The sequence below is a fragment of the Caretta caretta genome, chromosome 7 (genome assembly GCF_965140235.1).
Source record: "Caretta caretta isolate rCarCar2 chromosome 7, rCarCar1.hap1, whole genome shotgun sequence".
Classification (NCBI taxonomy): Eukaryota; Metazoa; Chordata; order Testudines; family Cheloniidae; genus Caretta; species Caretta caretta.
The window spans coordinates 18369858-18396238 of record NC_134212.1 but is presented as its reverse complement, the minus strand read 5'-3'; the positions used below and the strand labels follow the sequence as shown (position 1 = coordinate 18396238).

Below are 26381 nucleotides of genomic sequence, written 5' to 3'. Positions count from 1 at the left end.
GGCTGTGTGAGATTTCTTGTGCTCACAAAAGGGAAATGGAGAGACTGATAAAAGGAGTAAGATAGTGAGTGATTGTTTTTGTTCTTTGCTCCTCTTTTTAATTATGCTTCATTATGGGAAGCAAACGTGGCTATAGGCCATTGTTTTTTTTTTTTAAAGCTGACCCTCTGCTTGAAAGTCAATGAGGAGTTTGACTTCATAAATGATGGCAGGATATATTGTTCATTTTGTGTGTCTGTCTTGCAAAAGGTCCATGGATGCAATTAGGTTTAATTGAATTTTTTAAAAAAGATTTTAAATTAAACAATTCCAATATTTTAGCTTGCACTTTCTCTCTAGTGACAAATGGATTTTTTTTTAATTAGGATTTAATTTTTCAGGGAACAAGCAGTGCTGACTTGGATCCATTATTATATTGAATCTTAAACCTTAATTTCTTTTGACTGCTTTGATGAATCAATATAAATCTTACAGTTCACAGTGGTTTAATAGTCTTCCCCCTTGTGACTTGAAATTTCTCAACATAGAGCTGGTTCAATAGACCTAAAACAATAGTGTCCTCCACTAACCTGGGAAGCATGTAAAACAGCCTTGAAAAAAATGTTTCACAGAGGGGAAAGGAGTACTTGTAGTGCATCAATACTATTCCTTACTGACCTTTGTGGTTACTGTGAATTCCCAAAATCACTTTCTAATATGAATATTTTTCTGTGATGACTGTCAGGTTGCAGGAAGTGTTTGAGGCATAGAATAGAATATGCGTCATAAAATATTTTAAATTGGAAATTGGTGAAATTGGAAAGGTGACCTCAAATGCATTGCATTAGTGCAATTACTGAATTTTGAGCCAATGTTATATTTGGAAGATTATGTAAGGGCTTGTCTACGTGATGCATTAGTCCATGCCAGAGAGATTCTCGTGTGAAACAGGATTATATCCGTGTGCACTAGAGAACTTTAAGGTGTGCCCGCAGGGTCTATGTAGGCCAATTAGTGTCATATTGGTGCACAGTAGAATTTCCACCCCTCTAGTGCAGATTAATGCACTGTGTAGACAAGTCCTCGGTAATACCTCTGTTTGCAAGTCTCTGCAGTGTAATTGCATCAGATTCATTAAAGGGAAAAGTGTATTGTTTTCCATTTTCCCAATTTTAATGAATAATTAGTGCTCTGTCTTCTTTCTATTGTGTGTGCACAGAAGGACAGCTATAGTTGACTATTCCTAAGCTCTTTTCTAAAACCCGTTTTGAGACTCTTGTAATTTTCCAATTCACCTTTTTAAGCTGAAGTTTTCCAGTGTTATTTATTTATTTTATTTTTGAAAGTATGTGCAGAAATATTTAGCTGTTTACTGAGTACAAGAAGTGTGAGGGTGGGGAAATATGCCAGGCCCATTTTGTACTCACTCGTGTGGTGCTAAGACTTCCTGGGATATATCCCATGATTTGTAGAGCCTCAAGAAGCTGAACTGCTCTATGAACTCTTCCTAGTGAATTATGGGAGAACTTGTCTGTCTTTTCTGGGCACACAGAGTAGAAGGGGGTATCGTAGAAAGGTATTGGAGGACTAGCAGCACTGAGGTGATTGCGTTTATACTACAGAGTGGCCATGTTAGCAGCTGACAAGTTGTGCTTGCTCGAGTTTTAGCCTATGCCCCTGTGTGGGCCAGCCAATTCAAGCGAAAAGCACCACAGTCATGAGTTAAGGGGTTTTGTGTGTGGATGGGGCTGAATTAAGGGTAACACTGGACTTATAACTCAAGTTAACGTGGCAATGAAGACAAGCCCTTACTGTGCTTCGGCTAGACAGTGGCTAAAAGGAGAGTAGCCTTCCTTCATGGAAATACAATTGCTAGAAAGCAGAGGAACATCTGGTCTGAGATACACTGCAATAACTACTGGTAATTGATTTTGGACACCTAATGAGTGTTTGGAGGCAATAGGGAAACAAAGAGGGGTGAAGGTGTTTCCCCAAACACCTCCATGTGTGGGTAGCCTGCTGAAGGAGCCTAAGTGCTATGATCAGGCCATAGAAAAGCCTAGCTGGAGAGAGCTTTTTGTGTGAGATGATGATGATGGGCTGTAATGGCTTGGTGAAAGATGCAGTGTTCTTACTGTGCAGAACTGTGATTGTTTCTCTCACCCCCATGTGTAGTAAGCAGAAAGGATGGTTATTCACCCTTGATGTGTGGAACGGATGTGCATATAGCTGTAAGGGGCTGGGGACTGATTGGCTCTGTCCTGATGTATAAAGAGCAGTGTCATTAAGCTGTGCACATGTTTAGTGCTAGCTGTGGACAGGGCAGTTCATCAGAAAGGAAAGAAAATGGGAGCCTTGGAGGCCTTCTGAATGAGATATGAGAACCATATGGCAAATTTCAGAGTAGCAACCGTGTTAGTCTGTATCCGCAAAAAGAACAGGAGTACTTATACATATGGCAAAGCAATTGTGGCTCCTCAGGGCAGTGGTGTTCTTAAGCCAAAAATCTGTTTTTTAGCAGGGAGTCTTGCTTAATTATAATGTGGTGTTCTTGTGTATGATACTTGCCAAAAAAAGCTCTCAGCTGATGTTTGCAAGAACAGAAACCACCTCATTTGCTTCAAGATTACCAGTGTCCTCTGTGTTACTCTCAGGCATGCAAGAGAATGAACACATCACTGGGATACAAAGTTTACATTTACATATACATATTTTTGAGACTGGGCTACAATTCTGTAAGTAATCTCTTAATCAGCTGTATGTGATCCTGAAATCACATGCAGGAGCTGGGAGACTGCTTGTGAGGCTACTGCAGTTGCAAAAACAAAAGTGTCTGCAGTAGTTAGTCATTTATAGCCTGACATGGCAGTTCCTTTGCAGCCAAAGGTGACTCCAGTAGGAATATTGCCTGCATGTGGACTGTGCGCATCCAGGTCTTACGGCCCAATTTTGTAATACACAGAGCTGGTTTCTGTCCTGCAGTGACTTGTGCAAGATACTCTTTCCCTTTTCTACTCCTCCCTCCTGTCCTCTCAGAAAACCTCTCTCAAGTGCCTGACTTTCAAAAGTGCCAAGCACCTGCAGCTTATTGATTTCAGTTAGAGCCCAGGTGCTCAGCATTTTTAGGCCTTAAATAAATAAATATTTTGTGTGCCACAAAATGGCAATATTTCTCTTAAACAAGCCTTTATGAAAGAAAAATGCTAACGTTGCAAGCACGTTTTGATCAATGCTGAGTAAAAGCATATGCTCCAAGGTCAAAGTGTGCATGGGCCTGGAAAGGAATAACCAAAATAATTTTAAACAGTCTTAGGCCCTGATCCTGCAAATTATGTTTGTGATTATCTTCAAGCCCATGTGTGTTTGCAGGATGGGGAACCTAATAAGGATGATGTGGACCTCTGAATGTTTGTGAACTGCCCACTGTGTGTAGTGACTCCTGCCCCACCAGGTGGATGTAGTGGGCTCTGAATTGGTATAGTTCCACAGCACAGGTGTATGGGAAGGATTCTGAGGGCTTGTCTTCATTAGCACACTACATCTGGTGAAGACGCGCTATGTCGATGGGAGAGTGCGCTCCTGTCAACATAATTACTCCATCTCAGCGAGAGGCGGAAGCTATGTCAGCAGGAGAGCGTCTCCGCTGACATAGAGCGGTGTAGACACCACTTTAAGTCAGTGTAACTTACGTCACACAGGGGGGTGGTTTTTCACGCTTCTGAGAGGCATAAGTTACACTGACTTAAGCAGTAGTGTAGACAAGCCCTAAGAAGCTGCTTTGGGTGGGGGGTCTTTTTGGGGACTGCATCCCATAGAACTGTGTTCCACATGATCTCCCTGCAACTGACTGGAGGAGAGGGAGTTTTGGGGGGAGGGGCAGGCTACATGCCAATTCACTGGACATTTTTTGGAGCAAGGGAGTGCCCCCCTTTGGGGGCAGTTGCAGCCCTGAGGCTATTGTTGTAGTTGAAAAACAGCCTTTCCCCAGCCTTCTTGGATTTCACCAGCTCACAGCATGGTTATTTGGGTCAGGCTCTAAGGACAACATTTACCACTCTTTGAATGGGGCATGAAAGTGAATTGTGGATCTTGGAGGGTAGAATGGACTGCTGTTGATGCTGCCCATATGTGTTAACAGTGCTGAGCTGCATCACTGGCAGTAAGAACAATGGTTTCCAAACTAATCAGAAATATAAACTTGGGCTGATGTGGTTAAAAAAAGCTCATCTGCCAGAGTTTGTCTTCACTACAACATTTAGCTCAAGTTAGTACTGTAAAGTTACTTCACTTGAGCTCATCTAGGTGTATATGCCAATTTACAGACAAAAGAGAAATTCACTGCCCTAAAGAATTTACAATCTAAATTAGACATAACACAGGAAGATGGCAAAAAACAAAGAGTAGGAGGGGTGCAGTTGTGAGGGTTAAAACAATGAAAGGTTGTGAGATGTTGATTATTTACAGATCTTGTTGGCTCCTCTTTATACCTTTAAAACTAAAGAGCATACACATTCTCAAACTAAGGTTTCCCAGTTATGAGGCTGTAACCTTTCAGATAGGATAATATGCTGCTGTGTTAAAATTATAAAACATCTCATAGATAATTTAGCTGAAGGTATAAGTCATTCTTAATCTATAGTTATATACACTTTGCATTATGTTTGCAGTTCCAAATGTGCAATCTTACTGCATCAAACCAGTACTTACCACTTGAATACATTTCTAGGTGAAATTTACAAATCTGGGTGTGACAGAAAGTGAGTTATATGGTAGCCTTGTCTCTGGCCTTTCTGCCTTCTGGATATGGAGGGACAAACGGAACTGCAGTATAATCCTAGTTGTCAAAACCACTTAGAGCAACAATTGTCAGAACCACTAGGGATAATTTGAAGTTGGGATAACTGGGATTCAGTAGATGGGAAGAGAAGGTGGTGGCAGTTAATAATACAGCTTCAAGTAGTGTTGGTTCAGGTAAATGGGGCTATATTGTATTTACAACCAAACATACTAGTGACTTTTCATTAGATTTTGGCATTGTGTTGGGGATGTTTGGTTTATCACACACACAATATAGCCACTAGATGTCACCACACAGCTAAATGTAGCTGTGGTATGTTGTCAAAAACCATTCGACTCAGAAAATCCCATTGTGTGACTTTTGTCTCCTTTCTCGAATTTAGTAATAGTATTTTGATTCTCCCACAAAATAAAAAGCAGACTGACCTGATCCGTTTGTGTTTTGGTAGACAAGTTAAAATACAGTAGTCACAGTATGGATGTCTGAATTGTGAAGGTGTTAAAGTTCTTTCTATTGTGTGTAGTCCAAAGTTTGGTTACTGATGTCTTCAGAAAGTCTGTTTTCAGTCTTGATTATCTAACTCAACATGAATGAGAATATACTTGATTGTTGTTCACAGTTCAGTTTGGGTAATTGATTTTGAGAGAGAGAATCTTGCAAGTTAATTTTGAAGGATACATTTTTTTTTATCCCATATGATTTGTGGAGTGATGTTAGTCAGTAGAGCAAAAGAGTTTGTACAAGCTTCTTTTTCTATCTTCCTTAAGAAAATATGTGGTTCTCTTAGGCAGGTTTTATAGTTAACATAGAACGATTAACCCATTTTATTTATAGAGAAACTAGGTTTTTGTATTTACTTTTTAGAAGCCCCGCCTCAATCGTTGTCCCTGGCATTGATGCCTACTTTATACCAGAACATATTTTTAGTATGAGAATTGGAGTTACAAAAACTGCATACAGGATAGTTGTCTGTACATTAGTATCTCTTTTATTTGTATTTATGTAGGATCCTGGAGCTATTGTTCTAGCCACTGTACACTGAGATACAAGATGATTCCTTCCCAGAAGAGTTTATAATGTTACTAAGATGACTACAAGCTGTAGGCAGGTATAATGATCTTTTCCTGGAAAGATATTTTACTCTTTTCCTAATATTTATCAGTCTAAAGTTTGGTGAGTAGGTAAGCTGATCAGAAGAATGAATTTAATTCAGACATCTGTCAACCATGGACTGGTACCTCTCCAAGCTTAAAGAAATATAATTCTGTCCCAATTATTTTTTTAAATGGTAAACCACATTGTTTTATTGAGGGAATGTGACATCTATAACATGAGCTGAATACATGAGACGATAAGCTGAAAAGATCAGAGAGAGAGATTCAGCTCTGTCATGTAAGAAAACCGAGTTATGGGCCACTAGGTAATCTTTTAGCTATTTCACCAATAAGAACGTATTAGAAGTTTTTTATCATCAGCAATAACATGTGAGAGCTGATGTGTATCAAAGCCAAATGATTATCTTTTCTGATCTGTTTTATGTTATCTGAACTGCGCGTAGTTCAGTTTGCTGCAGGGGAGGGAAAGGTACCTGTTTGATTTCTGTATAAAAGAACAATTTGAAAAGACTGTTTGCTGACTGTGAATACCTGATTCTGAAGATATGTGCATTTTATGTGACAGTAAGACAAACACCTTGCCCTGACCACATTCTCTCTCTCTCCCTGTTCTGCTCATCCCCTCCCCCAAAATTATGCCATTGGCAAGACACACTGATGCAACCCTTGTTAGAAGTGAGTTGTGCCTAAATATTTATGAATAATAGGTGTTTAATTTTTTTGTATCTTTGATGTAGGATGCAGCAGTCCACCATGTGACAAATCTTCTAAAATTTCATCATATTAATCTTAATTTGAAGATTACTGTACAGTGATCTGTACTTGTGTCATAAATATAAAGGGAAGGCTAACCACCTTTAAATCCCTCCTGGCCAGAGGCAAAACCCTTTCACCTGTAAAGGGTTAAGAAGCTAAGATAACCTCGCTGGCACCTGACCAAAATGACCAATGAGGAGACAAGATACTTTCAAAGCTGGAGGGTAGGGTGCGGGGGACAAAGGGTCCTCTCTGTCTGTGTGATGCTTTTGCCGGGACCAGAGCAGGAATGCAGGTCAGAACTCCTGTAAAGAGTTAGTAAGCAATCTAGTTAGATATGCGTTAGATTCTGTTTTGTTTAAATGGCTGATAAAATAAGTTGTGCTGAATGGAATGTATATTCCTGTTTTTGTATCTTTTTGTAAGTTAAGGTTTTGCCTAGAGGGATTCTCTTTGTTTTGAATCTGATTACCCTGTAAGGTATTTACCATCCTGATTTTACAGAGATGATTCTTTTACTTTTTCTTTAATTAAAATTCTTCTTTTAAGAACTGGATTGCTTTTTCATTGTTCTTAAGATCCAAGGGTTTGGGTCTGTGTTCACCTATGCAAATTGGTGAGGATTTTTATCAAGCCTTCCCCAGGAAAGGGGGGTAGGGCTTGGGGGGATTTGTGGGGGAAAGACGTTTCCAAGTGGGCTCTTTTCCTGTTCTTTGTTGGTAGCAGCTTTTAACCTAAGCTGGTAAGAATAAGCTTAGGGGGTCTTTCATGCAGGTCCCCACATCTGTACCCTAGAGTTCAGAGTGGGGAAGGAACCTTGACAACTTGTCTTGTCCTGTTCTCCCATATATGAATTATAATGTTCTTTTGTTGATGGTTAAGGCTTTAAACGGATATGCTGTCTCATAGTTTTCTGATCTTTTAGGATGAAATTAACCCCCCCCCCCCCGTAAGCTTCTAACAGGGAGCATAAGTGAGTCATAAAGACACTCTGCATGAGATGAATTTCACTCTTTATGTTCTGAACCAGCTAGCTCTTATTTTTCCTGAATTTAGTCCTGTGACAGCTAGAGTTTTCTGTAATTGCAGGTCTGTCGTGGAATAACAACCCTATCACCAATAGAAACTTACAGTCCACATCTGTTTGAGAGCAGACATCAAAGCATTTGTTGTTGCTGCCACACTTAATTGCTCTTGACTCTCTCTTGTTTGTGCTGTAGAAGTTCCCTTTGCCATGCTACTATTATAAATGTAAATTTGCAAGTGTAAGGTTGATTTTTGTAATGTAGAAAAATCAGGATAAGAGCTCTGGGTTCTCTGTGTGTGTCTTAAATAGCTGTTGCAATTATGCCAATGGTACATGGGCTAACAGGTTCAGTGTGAGTGGTAATTGTGATCCTTCCATTAATTTAAGAGCCATTAACTAGTATTATTGCAGATTCACCTAGTGGCAGAAGTCTGGATTAAAAAAAAACCAACCAACCAACCAAAAGATCTTGTGCAGTTGCTGTGTCTGAATGCAACAAATCTGCACCTTAAACCACTAATAAAAATAGTCTCACTAGTTGGCCTAGTATAAGAATGTCTTGAATTGGACATTGTTACTTGTTCTTGCTTTAATGGGATCTTTCTATTGAGTGGACAGTAATAATCTTTACCAAGGAGGAGTAATCCTCAGGTAACGCAGAGGATGAATACAGAGAAAAGACTACACTAGTACAAATGGTGTAATGACATTGTTTTTGAGAAGGTCCCTGACAGTTTCTTGAATTACTGATTTGGAATGCCAGTAGTCATAGGCTTATATCTGTAGCTTGAAAATACTAATCCTGACACAGGGAAGAAAGGTAAGCAGCAGGATACGGACCCTGGACTTCAGGAAAGCAGGCTTCGACTCCCTCAGGGAACAGATGGGTAGGATCCCCTGGGGGACTAACATGAAGGGGAAAGGAGTCCAGGAGAGCTGGCTGTATTTCAAGGAATCCCTGTTGAGGTTACAGGGACAAACCATCCCGATGTGTCGAAAGAATAGTAAATATAGCAGGCGACCAGCTTGGCTTAACGGTGAAATCCTAGCGGATCTTAAACATAAAAAAGAAGCTTACAAGAAGTGGAAGTTTGGACATATGACCAGGGAAGAGTATAAAAATATTGCTCGGGCATGTACGAATGAAATCAGGAGGGCCAAATCGCACCTGGAGCTGCAGCTAGCGAGAGATGTCAAGAGTAACAAGAAGGGTTTCTTCAGGTATGTTGGCAACAAGAAGAAAGCCAAGGAAAGTGTGGGCCCCTTACTGAATGAGGGAGGCAACCTAGTGACAGAGGATGTGGAAAAAGCTAATGTACTCAATGCTTTTTTTGCCTCTGTCTTCACGAACAAGGTCAGCTCCCAGACTGCTGCGCTGGGCATCACAACATGGGGAATAGATGGCCAGCCCTCTGTGGAGAAAGAGGTGGTTAGGGACTATTTAGAAAAGCTGGACATGCACAAGTCCACGGGGCCGGACGAGTTGCATCCGAGAGTGCTGAAGGAATTGGCGGCTGTGATTGCAGAGCCATTGGCCATTATCTTTGAAAACTCGTGGCGAACGGGGGAAGTCCCAGATGACTGGAAAAAGGCTAATGTAGTGCCAATCTTTAAAAAAGGGAAGAAGGAGGATCCTGGGAACTACAGGCCAGTCAGCCTCACCTCAGTCCCCGGAAAAATCATGGAGCAGGTCCTCAAAGAATCAATCCTGAAGCACTTAGATGAGAGGAAAGTGATCAGGAACAGTCAGCATGGATTCACCAAGGGAAGGTCATGACTAATCTAATCGCCTTCTATGATGAGATTACTGGTTCTGTGGATGAAGGGAAAGCAGTGGATGTATTGTTTCTTGACTTTAGCAAAGCTTTTGACACGGTCTCCCACAGTATTCTTGTCAGCAAGTTAAAAAAGTATGGGCTGGATGAATGCACTATAAGGTGGGTAGAAAGTTGGCTAGATTGTCAGGCTCAACGGGTAGTGATCAATGGCTCCATGTCTAGTTGGCAGCCGGTGTCAAGTGGAGTGCCCCAGGGGTTGGTCCTGGGGCCGGTTTTGTTCAGTTTCTTCATAAATGATCTGGAGGATGGTGTGGATTGCACTCTCAGCAAATTTGCGGATGATACTAAACTGGGAGGAGTGGTAGATATGCTGGAGGGCAGGGATAGGATACAGAGGGACCTAGACGGATTGGGCCAAAAGAAATCTGATGAGGTTCAATAAGGATAAGTGCAGGGTCCTGCACTTAGGACGGAAGAACCCAATGCACAGCTACAGACTAGGGACTGAATGGCTAGGCAGCAGTTCTGCGGAAAAGGACCTAGGGGTGACAGTGGACGAGAAGCTGGATATGAGTCAGCAGTGTGCCCTTGTTGCCAAGAAGGCCAATGACATTTTGGGATGTATAAGTAGGGGCATAGCGAGCAGATCGAGGGACGTGATCATCCCCCTCTATTCGACATTGGTGAGGCCTCATCTGGAGTACTGTGTCCAGTTTTGGGCCCCACACTACAAGAAGGATGTGGATAAATTGGAGAGAGTCCAGCGAAGGGCAACAAAAATGATGAGGGGTCTGGAACACATGACTTATGAGGAGAGGCTGAGGGAACTGGGATTGTTTAGTCTGCAGAAGAGAAGAATGAGGGGGGATTTGACAGCTGCTTTCAACTACCTGAGAGAAGGTTCCAGAGAGGATGGTTCTAGACTATTCTCAGTGGTAGAAGAGGACAGGACAAGGAGTAATGGTCTCAAGTTGCAGTGGGGGAGGTTTAGGTTGGATATTAGGAAAAACTTTTTCTCTAGGAGGGTGGTGAAACACTGGAATGCGTTACCTAGGGAGGTGGTAGAATCTCCTTCCTTAGAAGTTTTTAAGATCAGGCTTGACAAAGCCCTGGCTGGGATGATTTAATTGGGGATTGGTCCTGCTTTGAGCAGGGGGTTGGACTAGATGACCTCCTGAGGTCCCTTCTGACCCTGATTTTCTATGATTCTATGATTCTAATCCTGCAATTTCAAGTAAGGATTAAAAAAATACCTTATACTTCCGTTCCCTTCTGTTTAAAGGATAGGAACAATTGTATGCTGTTTACTTTGATATAATGTAACATATTGCCAGTCAGTTTGATACATTTAAAAATGTAACTTACTTGCTTTCCTCTTGTTGTTGCAAAAAACCCAAACCAAACAATCTTTTTCCTTCCAGACTTACCATTTTCTCTCTTTATTTTTATTAATAGATTATGGTGCATCTGTGTTATCTCTAGTGACATTCTTCTTCTTTTATCCTATACTTTCTTTCCTACCTTGTATTCTCTACCTATTCCATTATATTTTATTTCTCCTTTTCTATGCCACCCAGAAAATCTGTTGCATTCACACTTTTTTCTAACTTAGCCAGTCACCACATGCCTTGAGCTTGGGAATGTTGCCAATGCCTAAATCTTCTAGCCGTCTACAGTAGATGAAGGTGATTTTTCAGAGACAACATTCCATTGGGAAGCCAACAGTTCCTCTCCCCCACGCAGGTGTTGGAGAAGAGGAGGATTTTGGGATTCTTACCAGGATGTTGCTCCTGGACTCTGCAGTGGGTGGTAGGGGAGGGGTTGTTCCCTCTTATTTTTCCCATCTATGTGCAGAAGGAATTTTGTTATGAACACCAATATGGAGGTGATCTGTGGTGGGGGTCTGGCTGAAGGGTTCGAAGTGTGTGTTTGGGGGGGGGACACCTGGGGCAGAGTGTTAGGGGCTGGGGGATGAGGGCTCTGGCTTGGGGTGTAGGCTGCCCTGGGGCTGCGGCGGGGAGAGAGGACTCCCCCCAGCTCTCTTTCCCCACAGCCCCGGGGCTGGGGCCGGGGAAGAGGTGCTTCGCCCTGCCGCAGCAGCCCTGCATGCCCCAATCTCCCTCATCACCACCCCCCACCTCACCCCACTGTCCCCAAGTACCACCTCATCCCGCTGTCCTCTTCCAGGCCCACCTATGGCCACTTCCCTGAGTGCAGTGTGCACACCTGCGTGGCTCTGCTAATTAAGTGTGCTGCCCTTTGTGGCCTCCTGCGTGGCCACACAGACACACACCTTACAGGGAACGTAGGTGCGGAGCTTAATGTTTTGCATCATTCTTCAGCTATGAGGCAGCTGATAAATTAGAAGCACTCCCAAGCCATTCTCCTTCTGGAAAAGAATGATCATTCCATCTCTCTTCACATCCATATTCCCACCTCCTAACTTCTTGGCAACCAAGAAGGTAAGAGGGTGTGGGTGTAGGTGTAGGGCAGAGGTGATCAAACTACGGCCCGCTGGACCGTCTTGCCCGGCCCCTGAGCTCCTGGCCCGGGAGGCTTGCCCCTGGCCCCTCCCTCGTAGTTAAGCCGCTGCGAACTCCTGCCGCTCTGAGCGGCATGGTAAAGGGGGGGCGGTGGCAGCACGCGTGCGGCAGTGGGGAGGTTGGGTAGGAGGTCCAGGGAGCAGTTAGGGGCGGTGGGTCTGGGGAGGCAGTTGGGGCAGGGGGTGGTTGGATGGGGTGTAGGTTCTGGGGCAGTCAGGGGTCGGGGAACAGGGTGGGTTGGATAGGGCGTGGGAGTCCTGGGGGGCCTGTTGGGGCGGGGGTGTGGATAGGTCGGGGTAGTTAGGGGAGTGGAAGAGGGGGGGTTGGATGGGGGTGGGATCTGGGGGGGTAGTTTTGGGTGGGGGTCCCAGGAGGGGCAGTCAGGGGACAAGGAGCAGGTGGGGGGTTTTGAGGGGGGGCAGTCAAGGGGCGGGAAGTGGGAGGGGGCAAATAGGGGGCAGGGGCCAGGCTGTTTTGGGGGCACAGCCTTCCCTACCCGGCCCTCCATACAGTTTCTCACCTGATGTGGCCCTCGGGCCAAAAAGTTTGCCCACACCTGGTGTAGGGGGGTAGGTATGTGTCTGCACTACACCTTGTCTTCCTTCAGTTGCAAAATATATACTTGTGTCCACTACTCTGAATTTCTTTAGCCTCAGTTGATGAGTTATTGTGTACAAGTAGCACCAGTGCCTGCCTCTGCTACTGTTCAAAGCTTTCCCAATCTTGAACAGAATGAAATTGACCTGATTCCTGTTAGTTTCACTGTTGCCTTTAGGGGGTAATTTTTATATTGCCCCTCTCTAAGAAGTGCAGCACAAAAACAAGCAGCTCTGAGATGGCGGTAGGGGCCAGTGAGACCCTTGATATAACGTAAAACAGCCCTGTGGATTACCGCAGCCTGTTCGCAACTTCCTATGCTCAGAGTGCCACCCAGAATTCCAGCAGTGCTGTGTGTTGTAGACACACTCCTAACATGTCCCTCAACCCCCTGTGTTGGGGCTTGAAGTGCGGTGGCCTCATTGGGCAATACAAGCTGCCTTGTGCAGACCTGTGCCAGGAAGAAGTTTCCCAAGGCCAGCTCTGGAGCTGTAATGGACATTTTAGGTTTCTTCAGCAGCATGAAAGCCCTATACTAGCAAGGAGAGTCTTTCCCAGGGTTCTTTAACAGTTTTCACTTAAGCCTTTTCATTGTGCTTTAGCTGCCACAGGGAGTTCTGAGCTGCCACAGAGGCACTAGCTCTGTCTGTAGATTTAGGAAGGTAGCACTGTGGTTACACTTGATTAATGTTTAGTAAGTTCTCTTTTCTGGAAGAGATAGACACTTCTTATTTGTAATGAATTCTTTGATTCTTCAGAACCCTTGAATGCTTCCTATTTTACGTGAGGAGGTGCATTTCTCAAGCTGTGCCTTGTTAACAGGCAGGTGAATGATAAAGAATTGGAACTAGAGCTTAGGAAGCTTGCCCTATTCTCTTCACTCCCTGTTTTTTTCCCAAAGAAGGGTAGAGTGAAGCCTATCAGCGGGACACAATATTATGTTTATCTAATTATATGTTTCCCTTTTGGATATTTCTAGGCAGCAACTGTTCGAGTTGGTCTTGGATTCACCACCAGTTTCTCCTTCAACAAACTATACCAAATATTCTGCTGGCAAAGGTCATGCTGCGGGTTCCGTGGTGGGTTCAGTATTAAAACAAGACAAACAACTTATAGACCATTTCTTGATAAAGGAAAACACTCAGACCCCTAAAAGGAGATCTGTAGCTGCTGAGGTGGAATATAAAGGTTGCAACAACGAACAAGAAAGAGATAATAGACGTTGTAGTTCTGCAGAGACTCATGATGTGGTCAGTGAAGGGATGGCAGCCACAAGTCCCGAAGGCATGAGAAATCTTGAGAAACCCTCTACATCTGTAATGAAAGTAATTACAAAAGGTGAGTTGCCTGTGTTGTCTTTCTCATTCCATGCTTCAGTTTGCTGTATTCACCAAAATCTTCTACCCTGTTTGTTGCCAATATCAGATATATGCTGCATGCCTTAATTAATTTTTATTAATTAATTAAAATGCTTAATTAATCTTTCTGTATTACTTTGAGATGAAAGGTACATTTACATTCTGCTATATTTAACTGGATGTGCTTCATCCAGAGGGCTGCATTATGGGGACATCTTTGGGTTTGTTTACATTGCAAGTAAAAATCCATGGCTGGCCCATGCCAGCTGACTCAGGCTTGTAGGACTTGGGCTAAGGGGCTGCTTAATTGCACTGTACACATTCAGGCTTAGACAGGAGTCTGGGCTCTGCAGCCAGAACCCAAACATCTATGCCACAATTAAACATGCTGTTAGTTTTAACCCCATGAGTCCAAGTCAGCTGGCACAGGACAGCTCTGGGTGTATAACTGCAGTGTGGACATACCCTTTGAGGGTACTGAATGGTATTGGCGGCTGCTGCTTAATCAGGATGATGTTGCATTAAAAACATACTTCATGGGGGGACTTGGCCCAGCGCCAAATGATTACAATGTAATTCAACTCTGAGAAAGTTATTAGTAAAAACAAAGGCTTTTTTCTCTCGCCAGCATCTACTGAGCCTAAAGTTGTTACAAAGGAGACTATTATTTCTGATGCCGTGTTGGGAGTTGAACCATAAATCTCAGATACAATAATATGCTGTGTAGAATTAGTTTATTGTACTTCTGTCTTGGCTAAGGTATTTCTGATTTGAAATACCGATTCAGGAGCCAGTGGGTACTACCAAAAGTGTGATCACACAACTATCTTTTAGAGTGAGCTTTGTTAGTCTGTATCAGCAAAAAGGAGGAGTACTTGTGGCACCTTAGAGACTAACAAATTTATTTGGGCATAAGCTTTCGTGGGCTAAAACCCACAAAAGCTTATGCCCAAATAAATTTGTTAGTCTCTAAGGTGCCACAAGTACTCCTCGTTCTTTTTACAATTATCTTTGAGTTTCACAAGGTTTTTGCAAATGTGTTAGTTGAAGTCTCATACAGCATCAAATTTCTTTACAAGAAACAGTATTACAGGGACATCAAGAATTCATTTTTCTTGTTTAAAACTGACCCTTTTCGTATTAGCACAGTGATGATGATTGAAGAATCTCACTCTCAAATTATGCCTTAAAAATTACTGAGTAGTGGGGTTTTATACAAAGTGATTGACCACATAAGGGCAAGCATATTAAAAGAATAAAAGGATTTAGCAATATCTTTGTGGATCTCACGGTAACTTTTTACAAATATATGCTTGGGGGAACATAAACACATGAGTTCATTTAAGATGATCTCTGCTGTAGGTGGAGGGGGGAGCATGTCTTACTGGCAGAGCAGGAGATTTTGGATCAGTTCTGGGTTATGCTATGGCTAAGTCACATAACCTCTCTCTGCCTCAGTTACCCCTATGAAAAATGAGGTTAATACTTGTCTTCGTCGCAGGGCTCCTGTAAGGCACAGTTAATGAATGAATATGTGAAAGTAGTCCTTTTGAAATCCTTGGATTAAGGAAGTGCTACATGAGTATGAAGTATTAGCATAATTTATTATTAATCAGAATTTAAGAACAATTTCCTTACTGGGAGTTGAAATAATTCAAACTAAGTAAACTCACAGTTATGCACAATTCCAGTGGCATAGAAGCCCAAATATTGTTACTCCTATATTTGCAGCATTCATTAGCTAGTACCTTATAGCAAACAAACGAAACATATAAGCTCTGCCAGGGTAGAAGATTCTGCTCAAAATATTGAAAAAGGTAGGAATAAATGTTTTAGAAATGGAAGTGATTACTTTTTTAGTATTTGTCTGGGTGGATGTGCCAAATTTCTAAAAAGAAAAACTAGAATTCTGTGTTTGATTCTCACGAAAGCTTATGCTCAAATAAATTGGTTAGTCTCTAAGGTGCTACAAGTACTCCTCCTCTTTTTTCGTAAATAACAATTGTATTTTTCATATGAAAATATTTGGCTTTGCTGTAAGTAATGAACAAGCTTTTAAAAACACATCAAGTTGCCCTTTATTTTATTTTCAGTAGATTGTCCTGTGTGTGAGGTTGCTATTCCAGAGCAGTATATAAACAGACACTTAGATAGTTGTTTGACAAGAGATGAGAAGAAGGACGGCCTCAGAAGGTAAGAAACTTAAATCTAAGAACTGGTATGTGAATTTGACCAGTTGCTGCTACTTTTGGAGTGAGAAGCTTGCAGTGATATATTATAATAGTGAACTGTCTTCTTGCTTCTCTGTTACGTGCTATGGACATCGAAGTTGCTATGTAAATAACGATGGTGGTGGTTTTCTTCTCTCAACATGATACATTCAGCACCAGTCTTATTTCTTTTCTTGTAATTGAGTCAAACTTTTATACTGGTAGGAAATTTGGTTAAATTTTATAGGTTTTATGTTGAGTTTAGTCTTGTACGTTAGTGTCTCTGTAGTTCTGGTCATTGAAATTCTATCTCGATGGGTTTTCTTTTCATTTTTCAATGGATGAGAAGGGGCCCTTACTTCAAATTTTCCTCTTTAAAGCTCTGTTATTGAGCCAAAAAGCAGGTGTTCCACAAGCTCTCAAGTTAAAAGGTAAAATGTACAATCTCCTGCTTTCAGGGGAGGGGTCTCAACTGGATTGGGCGCAGCTTGCTCTTTAAAGTCCTGATACTGCAAAGACTTGTGTACATGCTTTATTTTATGCATGCATCCCAGGGCCAGTGTTCTGTTACAAGTACCCTCCTCATGATGTCCCACTTTTGCCCTCTTCACATCAGTGATGTGGAGTCTTCTCCCTCATTGTTGTCAATTATCTAAACTGAGCAGGAATATTATCTTCCACTGTTACAGATCATTGAGCCATGCAGAAATTTCTCTGCATGCACCTCTGACATTCCAATTGTATTTCCAGAGTCCTCTGACCCCTCTCCACTTCCTCTTGCTGAGTCCTGTGCTGTGACAGTTTTCCAACCATAGAATGCTACGTATGGTGTTAGGATATAGATATTCAGGCCTGTCTGCAAAGGCCTGTACTTTAAGAATTTAGGTGTATTCTTATCACTTGGCTAGTTAGAGGTATAAAAGAAAGAATCAAAATCACTGTCTGCCAGTGTAAGGTCCTTCTCTTACTGTGACAGTCTGAGGCCCTGTTCTTAGGCTAAGGCCTTTGGCTAAGCAACAGAGGCAGCCATAAGCTGGGAAGCGACCAGTCACATCCTCACATTCCAAACTAGTCACATTGAAAGAAGGTGCTTTTGGGCTGTTAGGAATACACTCCTCTCCTGATAATGCCTGTCACCTCCAGAGAAAGGGAAAAAGGAAACTTAGTTTGATAGCATCCTGTCTGGCAAGAACTCACTTATCAATAGCTGGGATGTGAAATCCTCACTTCTGTATTGTTTTGTCATTATAGTTCCCACTTTGCTATTGTTTGTCTGTATAATCTCTGTCTGGTTCTGTGATTGTTTCTGTCTGCTGTATAATTAATTTTGCTGGTGTAAACTAATTAAGGTGGTGGGATATAATTGGTTATATAATCATGTTACAATATGTTAGGATTGGTTAGTTAAATTTCAGGAAAATGATTGGTTAAGGTATAGCTAAGCAGAACTCAAGTTTTACTATATAGTCTGCAGTCAATCAGGGAGTGGGTGGGTGGGTGTGGAGTGGGGAAATGGGAACAGGGAATGGGGGTGGGGAAATTGGAATCATGTTTGGCTAAGGGCAGGAATGGGAACAGGGACACAGGTGTAAGGCTCTGTGGTGTCAGAGCTGGGAAGGGGGACACTAAGGAAGGAAACTGGAATCATGCTTGCTGGAAGTTCATCCCAATAAACATTGAATTGCTTGCACCTTTGGACTTCGGGTATTGTTGCTCTCTGTTCATGCGAGAAGGACCAGGGAAGTAAGCGGGTGAAGGAATAAGCCCCTAACATATGGCTGCCTCCAGAGACATCTTCAAACAGTGCCTTGTTTTTGCCAGAAGCAAGTTGCTAGAGGACAATACAAGTGCTTTCTCCCATCCAATTTCTGAGCACTGTTTCTAGACCTTGCTGGCCCAGGATCGAACACTGGATCTCTGACACATGCTGTTGTGCCAGTACTGAAAGTGATTTTATGTCTGCTTTATTCAGTGCAGGTTTAAACTTGTTTTCTGCATTCTCATGCTTTCTATAGCAAAATCTGCAAGCTGAAGTGTTTGCAAGTGAATAATGGCATTAAAACGTTGGAATTGAGTTGAAAGACTTTGTGCTCTATTCTGCTGCTCAGTGAGATTATCGCTGTTTTCTCGTGCCTTCTTTGACAAATGAGAAAATGGGCTAAATTTTCGTTTTGTTTGCTAGATCCAAGATTTTAAATACAGAACTCTTGTGGTTTTCAAGAGAACAGCTAATTGTGTGCGTTAGTGTGGCCATTGCTGTCAAGAAGACAATGACAAACAATCGTAACCAGTCTTATTGCCACAGGAGTGTACTGTGCAGCTCCAAACAGGTGCTAACATCTTATTGTTTTGACAGGTTGTTGACCTTTAGCTAATTCTTTATTAGTTGCAGTTGTTAAGTGCTCATGGCAAGTACATGGTTGAAACACACTTTCCCTTTAGAATATAAAGAATTTACACTTTTTTGTATAATTTGGTTTATTTTCATCTAGACTTCTCAGAGTTTAAAAAGGTGTCCAAGAAGGTATTTGTCATGATGGATTAGTTCCTGTGGAATTAAGCATGAATTTTGAAATATTTTTATTTTTTGCCATAACACTTTTTTAGATTTCTGTAGCACTTCGTATGTTTTTAGTTCCTCTCTGAGAAATTTGCTCAGTTTCTGCTTGTCCTTAATTTAAAGGCATATTGAATGCTGTATTAAGAAGTGTCTCATATTTCAGTGAGGCTAGTTATTTAGTTCCAAATTGCACACAGGAGATCAATAATTATAGATAAGTACGACTTTAGAAATTTAGAATTTTTTTTAAACAAAACATCTGTAGAGATCCAACATTCCAGTGGAATAGCTGGCATTATCAGGCAGCTGTCTTTGGCCCCATGCTGTTCTCTGTCCACTACATCATGCAGCCTGTACGTTACAATAGGTGTTAAACTTTTGCAGAGCTTTGAAAAGTTTTAATTCAATAAAAAGTTTGTTCCCCAATAGAAACTTAAACAGCTCTCTTTTCTTGAAAGTAATTGGGAGGAAATGCATTTTTTTTGCCAGATGTGCTACAGTGATTACAAGAGAGTAAAGTAGAAAGCTGTTATATTATGTCTAATGTAGAGAGCCATACTTAAATTTCTGCAAGGGGGTTGTATTCTGCTTCAGAAAAGAAAAGTATCTGCAACTGTTGTTTTTTTTTCAGAGTGGTAGCTGTGTTAGTCTGTATCCGCAAAAAAACCCGAGGCGTACTTGTGGCACCTTAGAGACTAACAAATTTATTTGGGTATAAGCTTTCGTGGGCTAAAACCCACTTACAGACAGCCCCCCAACCTGAAGCAAATACTCATCAGCAACGACGCAACAAAAACACTAACCCAGGAACCTATCCTTGCAACAAAGCCCGTTGCCAACTCTGTCCACATATCTATTCAAGGGACACCATACAGGACCTAATCACATCAGCCACACTATCAGAGGCTCGTTCACCTGCACATCTACCAATGTGTGATGTGCCAGCAATGCCTCTCTGCCATGTACATTGGCCAAACCGGACAATCTCTCTGAAAAAGAATAAATGGACACAAATCAGACCTCAAGAATTATAACATTGAAAAACCAGTCGGCGAACACTTGAACCTCCCTGGTCACTCAATTTCAGACTGAAAAGTCGCAATTCTCCAACAAAAGAACTTCAAAACAGACTCCGAGAAACTGCAGAATTGGAATTAATTTGCAAACTGGACACCATTAACTTAGGCTTGAATAAAGACTGGAAGTGGAAGGGTCATTACACAAAGTAAAAACTATTTCCCCATGAAGAAAAGGAGTACTTGTGGCACCTTAGACTAACCAATTTATTTGAGCATAAGCTTTCGTGAGCTACAGCTCACTTCATCGGATGCATACTGTGGAAAGTGTAGAAGATCTTATTATATACACACAAAGCATGAAAAAATACCTCCTTCCACCCCACTCTCCTGCTGGTAATAGCTTATCTAAAGTGATCACTCTCCTTACAATGTGTATGATAATCAAGCTGGGCCATTTCCAACACAAATCCAGGTTTTCTCCCCCTCTCCCTCCCCCCCCCCACAAACTCACTCTCCTGCTGGTAATAGCTTATCCAAAGTGACCACTCTCCTTACATTGTGTATGATGATCAAGGTGGGCCATTTCCAGCACAAATCCAGGGTTTAACAAGAACGTCTGGGGTGAGGCGCGGGAAGGAAAAAACAAGGTGAAATAGGCTACCTTGCATAATGACTAAGCCACTCCCAGTCTCTCTTCAAGCCTAAGTTAATTGTATCCAATTTGTAAATGAATTCCAATTCAGCAGTTTCTCGCTGGAGTCTGGATTTGAAGTTTTTTTGTTGTAAAATAGTGACTTTCATGTCTGTAATCGCGTGACCAGAGAGATTGAAGTGTTCTCCGACTGGTTTATGAATGTTATAATTCTTGACATCTGATTTGTGTCCATTCTTTTACGTAGAGACTGTCCAGTTTGACCAATGTACATGGCAGAGGGGCATTGCTGGCACATGATGGCATATATCACATTGGTGGACGTGCGGTGAACGAGCCTCTGATAGTGTGGCTGATGTTATTAGGCCCTGTGATGGTGTCCCCTGAATAGATATGTGGGCACAGTTGGCAACGGGCTTTGTTGCAAGGATAGGTTCCTGGGTTAGTGGTTCTGTTGTGTGGTATGTGGTTGCTGGTGAGTATTTGCTTCAGGTTGGGGGGTTGTCTGTAGGCAAGGACTGGCCTGTCTCCCAAGATTTGTGAGAGTGTTGGGCCATCCTTCAGGATAGGTGGTAGATCCTTAGTAATGCGTTGGAGGGGTTTTAGTTGGGGGCTGAAGGTGACGGCTAGTGGCGTTCTGTTATTTTCTTTGTTAGGCCTGTCCTGTAGTAGGTGACTTCTGGGAACTCTTCTGGCTCTATCTATCTGTTTCTTCACTTCCGCAGGTGGGTATTGTAGTTGTAAGAATGCTTGATAGAGATCTTGTAGGTGTCTGTCTCTGTCTGAGGGGTTGGAGCAAATGCGGTTGTATCGCAGAGCTTGGCTGTAGACGATGGATCGCGTGGTGTGGTCGGGGTGAAAGCTGGAGGCATGTAGGTAGGAATAGCGGTCAGTAGGTTTCCGGTATAGGGTGGTGTTTATGTGACCATTGTTTATTAGCACTGTAGTGTCCAGGAAGTGGATCTCTTGTGTGGACTGGACCAGGCTGAGGTTGATGGTGGGATGGAAATCGTTGAAATCATGGTGGAATTCCTCAAGGGCTTCTTTTCCATGGGTCCAGATGATGAAGATGTCATCAATATAGCGCAAGTAGAGTAGGGGCGTTAGGGGACGAGAGCTGAGGAAGCGTTGTTCTAAATTAGCCATAAAAATGTTGGCATACTGTGGGGCCATGCGGGTACCCATAGCAGTGCCGCTGATCTGAAGGTATACATTGTCCCCAAGTGTAAAATAGTTATGGGTAAGGACAAAGTCACAAAATTCAGCCACCAGGTTAGCCGTGACATTATCGGGGATAGTGTTCTTGACGGCTTGTAGTCCATCTTTGTGTGGAATGTTGGTGTAGAGGGCTTCTACATCCATAGTGGCCAGGATGGTGTTATCAGGAAGATCACCGATGGATTGTAGTTTCCTCAGGAAGTCAGTGGTATCTCGAAGGTAGCTGGGAGTGCTGGTAGCGTAGGGCCTGAGGAGGGAGTCTACATAGCCAGACAATCCTGCTGTCAGAGTGCCAATGCCTGAGATGATGGGGTGCCCAGGATTTCCAGGTTTATGGATCTTGGGTAGCAGATAGAATATCCCAGGTCGGGGTTCTAGGGGTGTGTCTGTGCGGATTTGATCTTGTGCTTTTTCAGGGAGTTTCTTGAGCAAATGCTGTAGTTGCTTTTGGTAACTCTCAGTGGGATCAGAGGGTAATGGCTTGTAGAAAGTGGTGTTGGAGAGCTGCCGAGCAGCCTCTTGTTCATATTCCGACCTATTCATGATGACAACAGCACCTCCTTTGTCAGCCTTTTTGCTTATGATGTCAGAGTTGTTTCTGAGGCCGTGGATGGCATTGTGTTCCACACGGCTGAGGTTATGGGGCAAGTGATGCTGCTTTTCCACAATTTCAGCCCGTGCACGTCGGTGGAAGCACTCTATGTAGAAGTCCAGTCTGCTGTTTCAACCTTCAGGAGGAGTCCACGTAGAATCCTTCTTTTTGTAGTGTTGGTAGGGAGGTCTCTGTGGATTAGTATGTTGTTCAGAGGTATGTTGGAAATATTTCTTGAGTCGGAGATGTCGAAACCTGGATTTGTGTTGGAAATGGCCCAGCTTGATTATCATACACATTGTAAGGAGAGTGATCACTTTAGATAAGCTATTACCAGCAGGAGAGTGGGGTGGGAGGAGGTATTTTTTCATGCTTTGTGTGTATATAATAAGATCTTCTACACTTTCCACAGTATGCATCCAATGAAGTGAGCTGTAGCTCACGAAAGCTTATGCTCAAATAAATTGGTTAGTCTCTAAGGTGCCACAAGTACTCCTTTTCTTTTTGCGAATACAGACTAACACGGCTGTTACTCTGAAACCTATTTCCCCATGCTAATTTTTTCCCCCTGCTGTTACTCACACCTTTCTTGTCAACTGTTCGAAATGGGCCATCCTGATTATCACTACAAAAGGTTTTTTTTCTCCTGCTGATAATAGCCTACCTTAACTGATTGGTCTTGTTACAGTTGGTGTGGCAACACCCATTTTTTTTCATGTTCTCTGTGTATCTATATCTTCCTACTGTATTTTCCACTGCACTGATGAAGTGGGATTTAGCCCATGAAAGCTTTGCCCAAATAAATTTGTTAGTCTCTAAGGTGCCACAAGTACTCCTCGTCTTTTTTGTTCTTTTCTTGTATCACTAGCACAAGATTATTTAAATTGAAGATTAGCTAGGAATTAGTATGGGTCACTAGCCAAATCTAATCAGCTCAGATACAAATTTCACCATTAAGGTGACCTGAGCATACATTTGCAGTTTTATGCATTCTCTGTCTCCAAGATTATGAGTAGAGAGAATGTTACGCTCATTCAAAAATGTAAATGTTTCACTGAGCCTTCCGATTTCTACTATTTCCTGTAATTAAGCCATTTCCCCTGTGCTACAGCAGAATGGATGTCTTCACATTCTTATTTCACACTAAGCAATGTCAGGAAGTGGAGTTCTTTGTAGGAGGTAATTAATTGGGATAGCACTATTAATTTTCTTAATATAATTTGGCACCTACAAATTTGCTTTCAGGATAGTTATTTGATGGTTTTTTCCTTGGAGTATTTCTTTCAGGAAACTGGAAAGTTTTCTAACACAAATCTATGTTGTGACCTTTTAAAATCTCAGTAACTATGCAATTAAGGCGCAGCTAGCATTTGGATGGAATACCTAGGAGCTGAATTCCCTCTAAGTCCATGCTGAACTTAGGCCTCAGGGTAGCAGCTGATATGAATTTGAAGTCTTCACCCATTATAGCTATTAAAGATACTGTGGTGCTTGTTACAAGAGATGGAGGTGTTCACCCCAATTTCCTGAGTAAATTTAAACTAGAGTAAGTGCATTCTGTATATTTAAAATTCCCCCTCTGCCCCCCCCCCCCCCCCCCAGCTTTAGATGGGTAAGGTGTTCTCACTTCGTAGGGATGTTACTGTCGGTACTGCATTGCACCCTAGAGGTAGCAATATTTCAATAGTGGGTCATATGATTCTTATACGTGTTACATGTAAAGTGCTTTGAGATCCTTCTGGATGAAAAGCACTGTAGAACTGTAAGTCATTGCTTGGTTTCCTGCTATACAAGACAGAATTTCTTGGTTTTTCATTGGTTTACTTTTTCTCCTGCAGTTCTGGTCACAAAAGGAAGTGCCTGCCTAAAGTCGTTTACAACTTACTTTCTGACCGTGATCTGAAGAAGAAGCTAAAGGAACATGGGCTGTCTAGCCAAGGAACGAGGCAACAGCTTATTAAAAGACATCAAGAATTTGTGCATATGCATAATGCTCAATGTGATTCTTTAAATCCCAAATCAGGTAGGATGGCAAAGCTATGATGTTTTCACCTAGAGTTCCTAATACATTTTAAGAAATTCTCTCTCTTTCTCTATCCTGTGAGAAACTGAATTAGCTTTCAGAGTAGGAGCAAGACCGTTTGGGTCCTTGTGGAATAACATGGGGATTTGGAGAATTTGCATTAATCATATAAAAAGTGACCTATGAAGCTAACATTGCAAAATTAGTTGACACACATACTGGGAGAGCATCCAGCACAAACAATTTGTAACTTAACTTTATTAAAAAAATGCCGCCTCTTTTCCACTGACACTTCCTAGTTTGCGCAATGAATTCCAAAATGTTTTGTGGCACTACTGGTACTGCACATGAATAATGATGTTGGGGTGTCTCCAGATTAACTCTTTGGGTCATCACTAGCAAGCTAGGAAATATCAGAGGGTTTTAAGAATGCCAGTGGGAAAGGATTAATAATTATTTCTGTGTTGAATTTCTCTCATCTTGTTCAGTGGGGCATTCTGTATATATTGTTGGGTTTAATTTCAATTTTAGACTTATAAAGAGGAGATGATGTGGAGTGTGTGAAATTACTGAGTAAGAAAGTGCATTGCTATGGAGAATTTTTCCATCAATATAGATATGTGGCTTTGCTGCAGTATAATTAACTGTAACCATAGATCTCTCTAAACAGTTTCCTTTGCTTTGTTCGGAAATAGAACTCGTTCTAACATCTAATGAAATTACAGGGTAAATTTATTCTTTAAGCAACAAACCACTGTTTGTCTGGTGTGGGTTGCATTCTCCTTAAATAGTGCCATGTGTGGGACATGAATGAAATGCATCCAAGCCTTCCAATCTCTACAAGGGCATGTTGGCTCTCTTGGATTTCTTCTCGCTTTATAGGCAGCATGACCCTTGTTGTTTCTGTGTAGTGCATGTGAGTTAGAGGGAAGCAACTGTATCTGTTACATATACAAAACAATTGGCACAATGGTATAGAAAGAATTTAGTGTAGTTCAAGCCCCAAAGGTAACTGTCAAAAATAATATCTTGATATAATTTATAAAAAGTTATGTCTTTTCCAAGACCGACTGTTTGCTGTCACATATTTAATTTCTGTTTTTATTATTATATTTGTGTTCCCCGGGGTTCTTTCAACCCAAAGCTCTTGGTAACTTACTCTGTGCCAGGTTGTGTCAGGAAACAAATCGGGGGAGACACGGCCGTCCGACCGATAGATGGCTAGCATAAACAGGACAACACAAAAGTGTTTTCACTTAAAGCTAAACTTTACTTAGTCCCAAGCACTTACATATGTCCGCAACAGGTTAGTAAAACACCCCCAATCCTCGATAATTACCAAAGCTGAGTGTGGCTCTCAAGTGGCACAGCGGCAGCCTGTCTGGATTGTCCCAAATCTGTAGTGAGGAAAGGACTGATGGTTAATTTATAATCTGATCTATTAGAAATGTCTGCCTTTTAATCAGCGAATACCTGTATCCCATACCACCTAAATACCTGGAAAAAATGTTGAACTCCAACCTAAGTTCTCGTGCAGAGATATAATGTGCACCAGAATAGAAACTGATGTAAAACTCTTTGCAGCAATATGTTTGTTACATTTGTGAATGAGTATCCAGATTGCATAGTTGGAATATTCTGATGGTGGGACCAGTCAGAAAACCAGAAATAATTCTTATATTTTTTAAAATAAAACAAGTAGGGGTAATACCATTATGCCTTCTTCTGTCTCGTTGTGGAAACACAATTATGGGACAAACTATTGAGCATGGGGAAACAAAATATTATACCAAAGAATACAACTTCATTTGTCTGATATGACTGTTTACATATCTCCATAAATGTGCATAGCAATTTCCAGTAGCTAAGTAACTATAACTAAATGCAAAGAATGATACTTAAGCCTTGAAGAGCTTGCTTGCAGTCTGAAGATAACAATAGATGCAACATAGGGCTTGTCTACACTGTGACGTTGACGAAATTTTGTCTTTCACGGTGTCATAAATATAGAGGGAAGGGTAACCACCTTTCTGCATACAGTGCTATAAAATCCCTCCTGGCCAGAGGCAAAACCCTTTCACCTTTAAAGGGTTAAGAAGCTAAGATAACCTCACTGGCACCTGACCAAAATGACCAATGAGGAGACAAGATACTTT

General features: G+C 41.9%; 1 protein-coding gene across 6 annotated transcripts in view; it reads left to right on the top strand.

Annotated features, from left to right (window-relative positions):
* The window catches only part of RAD18 (RAD18 E3 ubiquitin protein ligase), a 127641-nt gene that overhangs the window by 11392 nt on the left and 89868 nt on the right, over window positions 1-26381 (top strand). For 5 of the 6 annotated variants that reach the window (XR_007357460.2, XM_048856096.2, XM_048856094.2 and 2 more), the window contains exons 5-7: window positions 13573-13931; window positions 16045-16144; window positions 24041-24225. Coding sequence is in view for 5 of the 6 variants with exons in the window: in XM_048856096.2 (XP_048712053.2) it covers window positions 13573-13931; window positions 16045-16144; window positions 24041-24225 (644 nt within the window). In the remaining variant the exon portion in view is untranslated. The remainder of the gene's footprint in view (window positions 1-13572; window positions 13932-16044; window positions 16145-24040; window positions 24226-26381) is intronic. The other variant, XM_048856095.2, reaches the window with a different exon arrangement.